This window comes from Pyrgilauda ruficollis, unplaced genomic scaffold (assembly GCF_017590135.1).
Source record: "Pyrgilauda ruficollis isolate IOZ18807 unplaced genomic scaffold, ASM1759013v1 scaffold32, whole genome shotgun sequence".
In the NCBI taxonomy this organism is placed as follows: domain Eukaryota; kingdom Metazoa; phylum Chordata; class Aves; order Passeriformes; family Passeridae; genus Pyrgilauda; species Pyrgilauda ruficollis.
Window position 1 is genome coordinate 2,090,022 of NW_024524600.1, and position 15,551 is coordinate 2,105,572.

The 15,551-nt window shown below is 33.8% G+C and overlaps 1 protein-coding gene across 1 annotated transcript in view; it reads right to left on the bottom strand.

The window, feature by feature from the left end:
• Positions 1–525: 525 nt before the first annotated feature.
• CFAP54 (cilia and flagella associated protein 54) overlaps positions 526–15,551 on the bottom strand; it is a 100,390-nt gene continuing 85,364 nt past the window's right edge. Inside the window, exons 59-68 of the mRNA XM_041474258.1 lie at positions 15,395–15,482; positions 14,555–14,644; positions 13,896–14,037; positions 11,591–11,791; positions 10,119–10,312; positions 6,901–7,086; positions 5,597–5,694; positions 4,613–4,799; positions 3,180–3,257; positions 526–645 (exon numbers count right to left, since the gene is read on the bottom strand). Coding sequence (XP_041330192.1) covers positions 526–645; positions 3,180–3,257; positions 4,613–4,799; positions 5,597–5,694; positions 6,901–7,086; positions 10,119–10,312; positions 11,591–11,791; positions 13,896–14,037; positions 14,555–14,644; positions 15,395–15,482 — 1,384 coding nt within the window. The remainder of the gene's footprint in view (positions 646–3,179; positions 3,258–4,612; positions 4,800–5,596; positions 5,695–6,900; positions 7,087–10,118; positions 10,313–11,590; positions 11,792–13,895; positions 14,038–14,554; positions 14,645–15,394; positions 15,483–15,551) is intronic.

The following is a 15,551-nucleotide window of genomic DNA, read 5'->3' on the forward strand; positions in this document are numbered from 1 at the left end:
ATTATGAAGACATCTGAATGATCACTTGCACCCTCAACGACCTGAAATGCTAGTTTCCAAACAGATGAATAAAAGAACAAACTCAGTGATTGTTTTAGCCTCCCCAAAAATTCACAACTTCAGAAATAATACCAACTTTTGATAACTGCAAAAGCAATTTAAAAATTGCTGATAAGAAAAAAACTTCAAGGGGAAAAATTAATATCTGTTAGCATTAGAAGAACTAGAGGAACTAGAAGGCTACAAACCTATTCAGCTTTTCTAAGCAATAAAAAATTTTTGAATAGCTAGAGCATCCTCTTATAAAGAAACTACTTACAAAATATTAAATTCCTAAGAAATTATTTTTATTTTAAAAATGACTAATGCTGAAATAATTGGAAATAACCTAAAAGTGAAAATTATAAAACATAACAGGAGCCAAATCCTGGTGTGATTAAATGAAGTTCTTACATTAACACTAGAACTTAAGTCTAAGTCTGTAACATTCAGCTAGTAGCTGATTAAGTTATTGCAAAATAGCATTTAGTGAAGCAGAGAAATGATCCAATTGAAAAGACTTCCATCAGTTATTATACATCCATTTGCGAGATCAAACATATCTTTCAAATTTGTTATTGATTGCAAAGTAACATCAAATGGGATCTGAAAAAAAATAATAAAAAATACTAAATTAGTAACTTTATTAAGGTTAGAGGTACCAAAAAGTACATATATACCAATACACAGATATATATATATATATATTTATACATGTATATACCAATACACATACATATACATACCAATAGTTTCATATAAAGCCAGATTTCTGAACTATAACCAATGAGTAAGTTAGAAATATTTATTGCCTGGGTATAAATTTGTGATTAATTACATCTCTTGCAGGAAATTAGTAAAAAGGATTCAAGGGAGGAAACCTTTATGAACAGACTTGCTCACAAAGTTTATCATGGTCATCTGTAGGTAAAATGAAGAGTGGCAAGTATGGCTAGTGATTTGGAAGGCTTTTCCTAAGACGAAAAATTGAAGGAATTGAGCTAACAGTAAAAGGTGAAATAGAGGGCAGTCATAAACTGGTTTGAGTGTCCATTGAACACGGAGAACTATTTAACTGATTTAAGTATCAACAAAAAACAATTGAAGACAGAGATGACTGGAATAAGTTACATAGGGAGGTTAATTTTTAATGCAATTATTTTATTTAAAAATTTACTTTTAACATTTAAGATTGGAGCTTCCAAACACTATACTCTATCTCCCTCAAGGACATAGCTACTCATTAAACAGCATTAAAAAGAAGTAGGCTGATAATTTTTTATTCTTAAAACATGAAGAGTCAAATCATTTTACATTAATAATTCAATGAAAATGCACTTTTTCCATTTATAAATATAATTCAGGGCTGAATCAAAAGCACTGCAAGACACACAGAGAGAAAAAACAAAGAAGAGAAAGTGGCAACACGACAAGAGTGACAGCTCAGACAATGAGAAAAAGACTACAAATTACAACTGACTTTGCCCAATTAATTCACCAGAAGATGAGCAACAGAAAAGTGTTTGGTGGGAAAATGGTGAAAAAGTACATATAAGAAATGTATCTGCAGCCTTCTCCTGCATGCTTGAAAATAAAGGGAATGTATTCTGTGGTGGACATAGTCCCTCCCTGAGGTTTCTGTCTCTGGCTGAGACAAAGTATTGCACACATACAGCTTATATGAAAATTTGGAAATGCTACTTTGAAATATGCTATACATAAGGAAGTGCTAAGCACCCTACAAGTTCTGTTGGCTTCAGAGAAGAACAAAGATACTCAGCATCTCGAAGGATTAGGCTTCAGCTGCTCAACCAAAACTACCATATCTCAAAGCATCTTAGTTTGAAGTTTGTATTTGAAACTTCATGATTACAAGTTCTGTGATGTTCCACCTGGTTGTGGAATGTAGAGAGAATAAAACAGTGCAGTAAACATCATACTCTTAATAGAAGAACACCACTAAATCTGCTCCCTCACTTCCGTCGTAGATCCGCAAATAGAAGCAGGCAAGGTGAAAGGAATTCACAAGAATTTAAACAGTTTCAGAATTTTTCCATGATTCTGTGAAAGTTTCTCTCTATCTTTCCCTAGGAATCTATCAAATCTTCCTACCATGGAAGATACTTCAGTGGGACTCAGAAAAGTACAGCTTTGCAGAAGAGATGTGGGTGTGTTCTGATGCATTGATAAAGCCAGATTGTGCGATATGAAGGCCTGGGAGTCATTTGAGAGAGAACTTCAGGATGGATAACGAGGGGTGGCAAGAATGGTGCAATGTGTAGCAAAGGGAAGGGTGTACTCTCAGGGACCGGGCTGCAGGACACACAGGACAGACTCTCTCTGCTATAACAGGCACTACCCAGCTGTTCTCAGGTAAAAGTCACATTCTGTTCTGCTAGGAAGAGTTCTCTGACTGGTGCCAGTGGATGCCTTTTCCATTATCATTCCACTGTGAGCAATTACTGATGAGATATTTGAGGATCAGGTGAGGGAGTGATATGTTACAGTGGATTGCAGAATTTCACATGGAGTCCCTTGAGCCCTGGCAGCTGTGGTCCTTCCCTGATGTCCCCAAGGTGGCTGAGAACACTGAACAGCACTGCTCCCCACCAAGGGCCAGTTCCCAGAGTCTCCTCTGGGATACTGACTGCACTGGGTAACAGCCTGAATAAGATGCTTTGTCCATCAGCATGGACAAAAAAATGGCATGCTATCTCTCAAAACATGTCATGGGCAAGGCAGAGAAAGCTAAAGAAAATGGAATAATCAAGCCTGAATAACTGCAAAAATGGAAGACTGGAAAGAAATTACATTTGGTGATTCCATCATGAAAATTCACTGGAGTCTGTGTAAACAATGACCAGAGAGGGGTGGATAATCTGTATTAACTATTGTGAGCAAAAATCCCCTTTTATTACATTTTTATGTGTATGAAAAGTTGATTCTAATGAACAGTGAAGATATTCACAGTTTGTAATCATGCACATTTGTATTTTATTTGTAAAGATGATAAAATAAAACCAAAACAAAATAAGGGAAAAAATGGGAAGATGCTTAGTGGTAAAATCCATGTTTCAGTTTAATTGAAAAATTGTTTTATTTTAGAAAACAGATTCTTACTCTTAATGAGAACAACATACCTCAGTTAATGGAGCGTATGGGGCTGGAACAACAGACAGCAGTGCTTTGACTTCAGATAAATACCTTTTAGCAATTTCCTAATGGTATAAAACAAGAAAAAAATTGTATCATCTATGTACTACAAACATATGCTGTACTATCAGTCGCCTCCGATAAGCTAACAGATGGCTCAGCCTTACAAAATTTTTCAGAATATTCAAGGTTTAGGTTATTCTAATTGAATTCACAGCAAAGTAAACCTTAGCTGATGAATATAAATTTTCTGCAACACAAATAGTAGTGTTTCCTGTACAAACAAAATGGCCAAATCTTGCAGTTTCTACTGAGACAAAATTGCTCCTGGTTCATGTTTTAAATCCAGTGACTGAGCATACTTTTGCTATGTGTTTACTGAAGATATGATAAACAAACACCCTGGCAAGATGATATTTATACATGTATAATGCATGGCATGTTAATCTTATTAGTATTCTAAACATTTTTTTACCAATTACTGACACATATTAATGAAATTTTGAGCAAACACCTTCAGGTAATTAGAAACCCCCACTAAAAGACAGCTCTGTCTACCCTCCTGAACACAGTGATTGGCCAAAATATCATCTGTTCTCCAAGCTGGTCAAAATACAGCCTCGTAATAATGGCACAGTGCACAATTGTCACTGTTTCACAGCATCCATCAGACAAAATGACAGCCTCTACATCATTAATCATTTCACATAATAGATATAAAGAGAATCCTGTCACATGATAAATGTCTCCCAGTTTGAAAATAAACGTCTATTTTGCCTTGGCATTTATCAAGCAGCACTTATGCTGTGGCAACATTCCATTCCAATGACATTATCTCAAACAGAGCACATGGAAAATTCTGAAATTACCTTTTGTGTGTGTGTATGTGGGGAAAGTATTGGCTTGTGGACCATATTCAACCTTGCTCATGAAAAGAAAAGAGGATGGCATAGAGAAAATTAAAATAAACTCTGTGCCAATTTTAGTCATCTCTCAATAATGTTATTAGCAGGTTCTTATTTCAGAAACCACCACTGCCCATTTTACATTGAAGGAACTGTGTTTAAAAAGCTCTTTTGGGTTGATCACCATGCTAATTTAGCACACTGCCAAGGATTTTCAGATGTAGATTACTATAAATTACGTATCAGTTTCCAAATCTATGTACCTGAAGAGGCAGCCTTTATTTTCAAGTAGAAGGTTGAAAATGCTTGGGTTTTTTTTCTAAAGTGACAAGCAATATATAAGGAAAAGTTAAATACTAAATAAAGAGCAAAAGTATTTCAACTTTTCTTTAGAGGTGAGGGAAGCTTAACACCGCCCTTATGTCTGCCTTCCAAGTTGGCCATCATTTATTTCCCCAAAACAGGCATCTTCAATCAAGTCAAACATATATAAGAGCCAAGCTTTTCTCACTTACTTCTATTTTATCACCAAGATGCACTTTTGCATCACTTCTTTTGGGTTTATATGAAGGACTTATTTTCAAAGTTTCATTTTTCTCACGAATACTTGTACGCACTGAAGTTGAAAATCTCTTAGAACTGTGCATCAATATTTCAACTTGCTCCTTCAGATCAGACAATTTCTCCCTTACAGAAATAAGTCTAAAAGAAGACAAAGTTTTTCATTATTACTGCTGTAAAACAACAATATTTGCTGCTTCCAGGTTTTAATTAAGCTGACCTAGCTTTTATTACATATTGACTAGATTCTACATTTTCTTTCATTTCAAGACTGATCTCATAATTTTACAAAAATAAGTTTTCCATTTAATAAAGTGGAGATATAGAATGCATTAGCTTTTTACATTAAAAATGGGAGGTATTATTTTAGGAATGCCTCTCTAAGAGACGGCTTTTCCATCCAACCAGGGTGGCAGAGGCTGCCCATTATGTCTTCCCTTCTACCCACTAAGCAGTTCCAAAAATTTTAAGACTAGATGAAAGACAAGAAAGAAATAATGAAAAATGCCATAGGATGCAAAATTAAGGGCAGAGTCCAGTGCTACAACTGAGGAAAAACTCCTTTCTCAGAGTTGTAATATAGGATGGAGAAAATAGATGATCCACTGAGAGAATGGGAATGAATAACTGCTGGGAGTGCTTTTTAGATCTGCTACATTGCTATGCCAGTGTAATATAATTAGCATATGTTACTTGGTTCTTTAAGAATCATAACTAAAATGCTAATGAATGCATTGAAAAAGCAACTGTTTAGATGGATTTAACACATGTACGACATCTTACAGTTTTTACAGTGAAAAATCTTTGAAAAGCAAAAATGAATGCTTTTAAAGATTTACAGCTCTTTGATATTTTGTACTTTATTTTCCCTCATCCTAAATGGCTGATTGATCTTTAATACAGCATGAAATAACAGGACAGAGTCAGTGATTATTTACCTAGCCAGTGGAATCCACAAGCGGCCTGAAAACATAGACGCTGAAGTGATGTCACTAATCTTGATAGGGTTTGTATTATAAGCATAAAGCAACAAAACCTGTAAAAGAGATGGGATGGGTGAACTGTAATGCAGCAGACCTGAGCTATTTCTGTGATACAAGAGTACAACAAATATCAAATACAGTGTACTGATGAAGCCTTAGATAACTGACCTTCAAAAAAGAGAGGAGTGTGACTTCATATGAATTTGTACTACACTCACTTTTTATAGGTTTTAGATTAATTTAATTAATTTAACTGGATATTGTTACTATGGGTTTGAAAATTAGGTATACCACACAATGTCACCATCAAAATCCCAGCATTGTCCTGATCCTGGTCAATCATATGCATGGCTGTCATCATGCTAGGTTTAAATCCATGAAGTGTGCATAACTCACCACACCATTATAAGAAAATTAAGTAAAATGTTCTCATCTTTCACTGCAAGTATTTAGTGCAATTGAAAATATGCTTCCTAATGGTAGCTGAATATTTTGACTATACGTCAAAAAATGTGAAATATATGGCATTCATGCATTATTTGGTTTTAAGAGTTCTCTCTGGTCCTCTACTGATCTGTATGGCCATGCTAAAGTAACCTGCAGAAGCACATTAAAAGGTACATTATTTACATTAATTTCATGGTGCTTCTATCAATTTCCTAATAAAGATAAATGGGTCGAATAGAAATTTAGAAACAGATCTGCAATGCCAGAAAGTTTAAGATCATGGATTTTTATTGCTGTAACAGAAATTTTACCTTCACATTGTTCCCTTGTGTAAAGATAAAACAAATTCCATGTCATAGTTTCTCACATTCTTGCAACCTTCTCATCTCTTTTATCTTTCACTGCTCAGTCTGATCTTTTAGGAAAATGAGGCTTACAAAATCCCATTTTCCCTGCATATGTGTATCTTTGCTTTTCCAAGAGTCTCCCACCAAACTAATACTCAAATGTATCAGTCAGGTCTACCCAAACTTAGAGTGGAGGTCTTGAAGACATCAGGGATTTACAACAGGCATAAATACAGTACAGCCTGAAAGCTCTATATGGGGAAAAAAAAGGTGTTTTTTTGGCCTGCCAACAAAAAACTGCCAGGGCATTCTGTTTTTTTAAAAAGCAGGTTTGCAGCAGAGTAAATAAATTCTTCCTATCACCATAATTCTGTTAAAAAGCTGGTAACTCATAACACAAATATTCATTGGAAATGAGACATAATTTGCTCCACTACCTAAGGAACTGCTTTGCTCTAGTTATACCTTAGTTTCTGTATCCTTTGATGGCTTTGCCATAGAAGGAATATACCACTGAATGTTAATTTCCTTATCTGGAGCACATGCTGCCCTACTCTCTGTCTTCTCAATGTCTTCTGCGGTGACAGAAGCTGGAGAAGCTACTCTCACATGTGACACTTCTGATGCAGTTTCAGAAACATCAAGAGACATCTGAAACATAAAATAAATTTTAAGTTTTTAGTAAATCATTATATTTAATAATATTTAAATTATATCATTTAAATAAATGTTAAGTTTAAACTATATTTTCTGTAGTGAAACAGGAAAAATCTGTTATAATCTAGTGTCTACTGGAATTGGTATGACTTTCATTCCAGCATAAATATATGTTTATTTAGATAAATGGGTAGTTTTTAAAAGTGTCCTTTTTACCAAGTTAAGTCTTTCAATGCTTACACATTTCTAAAGGTAATACAAAGAATCTGTAGGCTGTCTTAGAGACACCCACAGTCACAATGATTTTTGCCTTTGACTTAAAAACATTATGGCATTATGGGTTCAGTTCAAATCTATTATTTGGCATACTGATAATACAAAATTTAATGATTAAAACATAATTTGTCAAGTACACATATTGATAATTAAAATAGGATTCTGAATGTTAGAATAATGCCTTATTTATGTTTACCTGTTTTCTCAGCTGTGTGACTAACAAAGGGTGACACCTGCTGAAAATTCAATCACTTAATTTGTGAGGATTTGTTGCATTTTATAAAATACATATGGAACATTAGCAGGGCATTCATCAAATAGCTACTGTTGGCTGTCATTCACCAGGGAATTAATGCAGGAACACTGTCAGCCAACATTCATGCATGAACAAAACCTTTTCTTAAAATTGTGAAATATTAGATTTAAAGGCTGAACAGTAACACACCATCTCTATTTTTTAAAGTATTACACAGATCTGCAAAGAACACGGGTCAAACAGTCACATTTTCAGGGAATGTGGAGGCTATTTGAAAAAGTCCTAATGCCTCCATCATTGGTTCCAAAATGTGAAGACTGAAAACAGCTCTGTGGAGAGTGAGTTTTTTTCAAATTTTGAATGTTCATTGCTAAAAAAATTGAGAATTTTACCTACTTTCTCTACAGAAAATTCAGCACATGACAACTACAGGGCAGTAAATCCAAGTGAGCAAAAGATGGATTTTTCACAATAATCTGATTTTACGCCATTAAGCCTGTTACCATCCCACATGAAACTTTAGTAGAAGTGAAGGTAACAATGAATCCAGGTGTGTGGAAGTCATAAATTGGAGCACATGGATGTGCCTTCAGTGGCCATAACCCATGGTAAGCCATGAGCTGTGCATGGAGGACCCACCCACTACAGCCCTCTTCTAATTCAGTAATGATTCACTGTCCTGCTAGCATGGACTGCGAACAAAACTAGGAGAAAATACATATATGGACATGGGACCTAATTTATTCTGTGCCCCTGAACCAGAGCTCTTAAAATTCCATTTTATGCTATATATCTCTTTCTAAAATGTTTGTTATGGGGTTTTTTTCACTGAACTGCATCCTTTGGGTTTCTATTCATATTGAATCTTTTTGAAGGACATTACAACTGCTGTTGTCAAACTGGTAGGTTGCTGAATAACATACATAAATACTTGTCTATTCAACTTTCTCAAAATCCTGAAAACAAACGGTCTTAGTCAAGTATTTCCAGACCTACTTACTATCATGGAGCAGAACAAAAAACAAGCATGAAGAATGTAACAGGGCCCAGAATTTTAATTACAGACCTAATGTAATTTGGATTCTTTGGTCAGCAGACTTTCAAGAGTCAAAAATAGGTTACAGAGATAGGTATAAGTGAAACAACTTCGTACATAAAACTCATTCTTTCCAAAAGTATGTCTACTTGTACTGTTAAAACTCAAAGTAATCAATTACAGTTACATTTTTAAAATAACGTCTCTAGCCTTCTGGATAGTTAAAGCTTCTAAAAATGTTGTGATAAAAATCAATGAATCTTAGAATTAAAAAAGTAAGAGCTTTATGCTTGTTAGCTGTCTACAACAGTGAAGTTAACACATGATTATGCAGCTTGCACCCGTCATGAACATGACAGTGAGCTCTGAAGCTTATTATTCTAGGATACTATAATACTAATTATGTCAAAAAAAGAGCAGACAGAGGAAAATAATTTTTGATATATGATGGCTGTTATAAATGTCACATACCATATATTTACAATTTATTCAGTGGCACAGTCAGCTCTTTGTTGGGAAATGAGTAATGATATGCTGTCCAACACTGCAGAAAGTTCACCAACTCTAGACAAGCTACTTTCACAGAAGTATTTTTATTCATTTTTGTAACATACCAAGTTCTCCTTCCTCAAGGCTCCCCTGTCTCCATGTAATACTGAATATAATAACTAAAAAATAAGCCACAAAGACTGAGCTTTCATTTTAATTTTTAGTATTAGGGTAATTATTAATGTGAGAAGTGAGACTGAGAAACTTTGAACACAATTATTTTTACAGTGGATCTTCAAAGACAAATTTCATTCAATTTTCAAAACATGTGCTATGGTCACTGTAGAGTCCAGAATTCTAATTCAAAATTTATCTGAGTAATGTATTCTGAGCTGCCTACATTTGAAAGCTCAAATAGGTTGCTCATGAGCCAGAGAACTAAAAAGGTTTATTTTCTAGCCAGCTGATAATTAGTGAAAAAATTGGCACACAAAACCTTAAAAAAATTTTGAGAAAATATAACGTACATATTTCTTGAAAGTCATGTTTTTATTATAGACTAAATTAAATATAGAGACTTGTACATACATATTACAAAACTAACATCAGGACATTTTTGGTATGAAAGATGAAGTTCTACAAGATTTAAAATCTCAGCCCTTACTAACAGCCAACTTTATTAACCCATAAAAACACCTTTTTAAATATCATTCTACTTAATCTTCTAGGGTCTAAATACACTGGCTATGGGATGGAGATTACTTTTGAAGGAATGAATAACAAAAGGATATCTGCATTTGTTAACTATATAATTCACTGCATGCACAGGATTTTGGTTTTCTACTGATCCTCTGCATATAATTTCATTCTTCTATAGTGCTCCAGAAATATTACCAATATTGTAATTACCAAGAATCTGAATTAAATACCAGTATAATATTTTTGAAACATCAGAAAGAATACAAGTACCTCTGAAGAATCAGTTGCAATACTGAGTGGCATTTCTGCATCACGTAGTTCTTCTGGAAGATTCTCAAGACAACAGAATGAATATTCAAACAAATTCTTTTCAAAGAAGGAATGCATTTCTGCTATGCGTAGAACAATTCCTGTGTCAGAAATCAAACCAAGGTGTCCATCTCTTGCAGAAAGTGATCCAGGTCCTGGGTTAGGGGCAGTTTTTAAAGAGATTTTAAAAAATACATCATTATTTGCCATTAAAATGTCAAATTACTACATATACGCTATACTCATAAATTTTGAAAGCATCATAAAATATGTAAATAGATTCAATATCACATAAATGCATTTCCAACAATTATACTGATTGCCCTTAAATATTACTAGCTTATGCTATTTGTAATTTTTCACCAGTGATCAGATAATGAAACAAACTCTCTCCAGACATTATAAAGTAGCATCAAATGGGAGGTGTAATTTTGAGGTGTAGGTACTTAAATTTGAAGTGTAAGCATCAGTATGTTCTCTAGAGGCCTAAGCACCCACTAGAATAAACACATATTTATTCAACACAGTCAAAATAAGCTTTAAGAGCTCTTAAGACCCGAGTTTGGACAGCTAGGGGCTGATCAGCTGAGTTTCCCCCTAGGCTCCCCAACAGGTAACTAAAGCTGAGATTGCACGTTTTGACACCTAATTCTAGATACCTTCCTTACAGTTCAGTGGTGAGCCAGAATACTTTCATTTGATGCTGCAGGGAGAAAACCCAGCCCTCTCTGGAATTGTTATTTTCAGAGTTGCTAGGTTTCTCTCTAAACAACACCTACACGCACAATGTTCTCACCTGTTGTGTCAGCACTTGTAAATCGAAAAGCTGGCCATCACATGTAGGTGCACAGTATTAAGGCCTTGCAATTAAGGGATTATTAGTCTGTTTGAAAGGTCCTATCTATTACCATGTTCTATTTGCAGTGAAATAACCCAAGCTTGCAAATCACATCTGGGGTTTCAGTCAAAACACATGTAATAATGCTCAGCCTTCCAATTCACCCTACACTCAGGTCTCCAAAACAGAACCCCAAATTGAAGATTTATTTATGATGTGACTTAAGCTTGATTTTTATAGAACTAAAAATAAATATAGATTATCAATTTTTTAGAAATACTTCAGATATAGTAATAACAATTAAGTAATAACAATTGACAATAACAATTAATGACAAGTTTTGAGGGAGGCCCTCCTTGTATTGTGGAGGCTTATGAACAACTATGAAGAAAGGTAGAAATATATTCACTTGCAGCATGTGTAAACTGACATAAATCTGGATTTCCTTTTTTTTTTTTTTTTTTTGCATTTATATAATTCAAAGTAACTAAAAATTAGGCTTTTTTAGATGACAGCCTTTAAATCTGACACTGTTTGTCCCAAAGAACAGTATCTCACCTATAGCAGTTTTTTAGAAGGAATTAAAAATGCATACCAAATAAGTTTGTGTTATAAATTCTTTTCATATGATTGTGGTAGCGAATCATGAGAACCCATGTTATTGTATCTTTCTTCTGGCTGGCCTTGGTGACAAGACTTTCTGCTACTTCACTTTGACTCTGGTCTTCTGTGATTTCCTTGTTTTCAGGAGAGGATACTTCGGGAGTTTCAGAGACAACATTGTATCCATCTGCAATCCAATAAGAGTTCAAGAGCTCACATGAAGTGGTTGGAATTCAAAAGCTATTTCTGCATTGTGTTGGAACTGATTAATCTGTAACTAGAAGTATAACTTGTGAAACTGCTTATATTTTTCATACAACAAAAAATATTTTTACTATTTTTTAATAAGAGTTGAAATAGTAAATAGCCTTAAAATTAGTTGAAGATTGTTTCTCAGATCATGGGCAGGAATCTTACTAATCCTTGCAAGAAATTCAAAAGGAGTCGAGAGCAAGGTGCATTCTCTCTCTCTGAATATGAATATGCAACCATTATTTCTACACTAGTTATTTACTAAATGGAAACAACACGAGGAGTCATCAATCATAACTGAGACAGCTGAACTTCTCAGTTATGTTGACCCAAAATCAGAAGAGTTAGGTACTCTGAAGTATTCATAGTTAGTTTTAATCCTTCATCCATTTTAGATATTAAGCTCATTTTCAATGAAATACGCTCTTAACTATGAAATAAAACAAAAGATAATATTTTCTTTTGCGCTGCCTAAAAGTTATGCAAAAAGAGGAAAAAATTAGCAGTACAGATATCACTGCATCAGTGCTTACATTCAATACTGGTTTTCACTGTATTAGTACATGGCTCTTTCAAAAGCAAAATTCTTGAGCTCTGTTTCTCACTCCAAATCAAACAAACATTGTTAGAGTGATTCCTAACAGTAAACTTCCAGACAATAATTATGAGTGCTTCTATAAAATCTGAATGTCTCTATTATTCCTGACATTTCACTGTCAATGTCAAAATGGCCATATTTTCTTACATATGATAACTTAAATATGTTTTTTACCAAGAGTTTTACAGAAGATATTTCGTGTGCTATGCTGAGAATTTACATTTGAATTTACATTTTTGTATTTTGGCCTACTATTGCTTTTCTACATTTTCTATTCTTCTTGGTATTGGCTAACAGAACTATCTGGAGAAACACCTGTTGCATTTGCTAAAAGAAAGAAATTATCTGTAATTATAAGCAAATGGAGCTAGTACAAAACAATCAGATGGAAAGTCTTAGCATACAACACTTGTTTTCATAAACCAATCAAAACACATATGTTTAAACACTGTACAGTATGCAGACGTGGCTCAGCTTTGCCAGCACCTATCAGGCAGAGCAATTCAGTCTTTGTCAGTCACTTGGGATAATTGAAATTAAGTCACTGAACCAAAATTTTATCACTAAATTAATGGTTCCCTGTTTAAAAATAAACATGAATATTTTGCCTTAGTGTTTACATAACATCTAGCAGTCATTATCTCAGCATTCCTAGTTTCACTGCTGAGGTTTTTTTTAGATCAAAAACTTCCATTTCATCAACTCCTTTAGCTGAAAAATAAATGCATAATTTAGAAATAAACCAGGAAAAGTTCTACCAAGCTAGTGGAAGCATATCTACATAATAATCCATTGGACTGGAAAGACAGTGAAAATTTTCTTCTACTGACTTTGACTTTTAGAATACAGTACACAGGCAGAAAACTTTGCAAGAGTTGCAGTTTGTCAGTTTTGGTGAGTTTTGTTGTTTGTGATTTTGTTTTTATTTCGTTGGTTGGGTTGGGTTTTTTGGGGGATGATGCTGGGAGAGAAGCTATTCAACTCCAACATCTCTCTGCAAAATCAAGAGCAAAACTGAAACTCTCCAAGGGAAAGCTAATACACCTAGGGAAAAACATCAGTTATAAGTCAATGTTTGGAGGAAAAAAAAACCAGCAGTGATGACTGATAGGGAGGCCAATATCTACTTTATATGTCTGTAATAAAGGACCATCTGCTTTTCCAAAATTATGGCAGTATGTGCACTCTTTCTGAGCCACAGTATGCAAACAATGAAATTTTCTTAACATATTGAACACATGCACAGGCTGATATTTAATGATCTATGAAGTCTCTAATCAATATTTTGCATTGCTATGCATGATGAGACTTTTTGCTTTTACTTTACAAAACTGGTATATAGTTTTTCATAAATTCAAACTAGATATTCAATGTATTACTATATTACATGGCATATATAGCTCATTCTTTATTTAATTTTCTGATATTACTAGGTATAAAGGAATACCAGATATGAAATCTCTGTAGGAAGAACAAAGATCCATAGAAGCAAATTCTGGGATTTTTTGTTGCACTTCATCCTTCATGTTCTGTTCTTTAACACTCTTCATTCCAATTAACAGCTGAGAAGCAAGCACAGCTTCACTGACCTAAAAATAACATTTATTTTATTCAGGACTTATTCACTACAAAGTTCATATAGATTTCAATATCTTAGAGTAGGAAGATGACAAAAAATTAATTATTCAACATACTATATTTTTAAAAGTTAAGAAAATATTCTATTTCTTTCTGATAAGGTACACATTCTATCAAAATAAATAATCACTGCTGACAGCTTAATTACTACATAGTGATTTCAAACCAGATATCCTCATCTGGATGCCACTGATGTCTGTCCACATGTCAAATACATGTGCACACATATCAGGTCGTGTGCCATTTTATTTGCACTGAATCAAAGTTAAGGCAAACACAGTCATATCTGTCCAAGAAAGATTAAATGTATTATTCAGTGTCCATTTTAATTTTATTAAACAAGAACTATGCCAGAAACTTCAGGAAACCTTAACACTCTTGTTTGCATAGCCTTATTTGCTTGTGTAAGTAGAATAAGATGAAATGTAAAAAAAATAAAATATTGTCTCTTCAAAATATTGCACCAACCTGTGAAGCTGCTCTTATTGCAACCCAGGCTTGTGCTTTGTAGACTTCTGATTTCATAGCCTCCTCAGAGGAACGAGCTACAGAAGAGGTCTAAAAATTATATACCAGAATCAGGATTCCAAATATATTAAAGTAAAATACATTCTAAACATAGAAGAAAGTCCTCCAATTTATAAAGTAATTGTTTTATCTGTAAGTTGTAAAAATTGGCATTGAATGTAAATGCATGCATTAATTGCTAAAAATTAAAAAAAAAATCCAGAGCATACTAATTGGCTGCTCCTGGAAAAAGTTTTTTCAGAGCAGCTTATACTGTGGTCACTACTGTATACAGTGTTGCTATCATAGTCCCTTTTTTAGAATCTTAATTACCTCTTTTCTCTTATGTTACACATTTTGCTTTCCATCTATGGCTCACAGGAACTTTCATGTGGTTAAAGACACTTCTATTTCTCATGTTGTCATTCATATTTGTAAGAAAATTTGAGATTTGATAAAGTTAGCATTTAAAAAAACAGGTTTGAATTTTAAGTACATTTTCCAAGGTATAAATTAATTTGTACATAATGGGAAATGAAAACACTGCTGGTTCTGTTTCTTCCTATTTTATATAGAAAAATATTTTAAATATTATCATTCAATGCAATAAATGTGAGAGATAACATCAAACAAGATCAAATTCTATTATATGATTTCTTTATGTGATTTTTCTAGAAGGATTTTTAGTATCAGTATGATGTATAAGTCACTGCAAATAATAATACGGCACAATACATATTTCCTGTTTTGAAGGGGCAGCTGTCCAAAAGATAGAAAACATACACTTGATTTGGAAGGCACTGAATTATCCGTTTCTGATTCATCCTCAATATTTTCAGCAAAATATAAATATAATAGTGCTATTTCAAGGTACGACCATCTGATTAACCTGTAAGAAACAGCACACATAATAATCAGCTTAACTATCAAAATAAGCATTACAGTGATAAAATCTGTC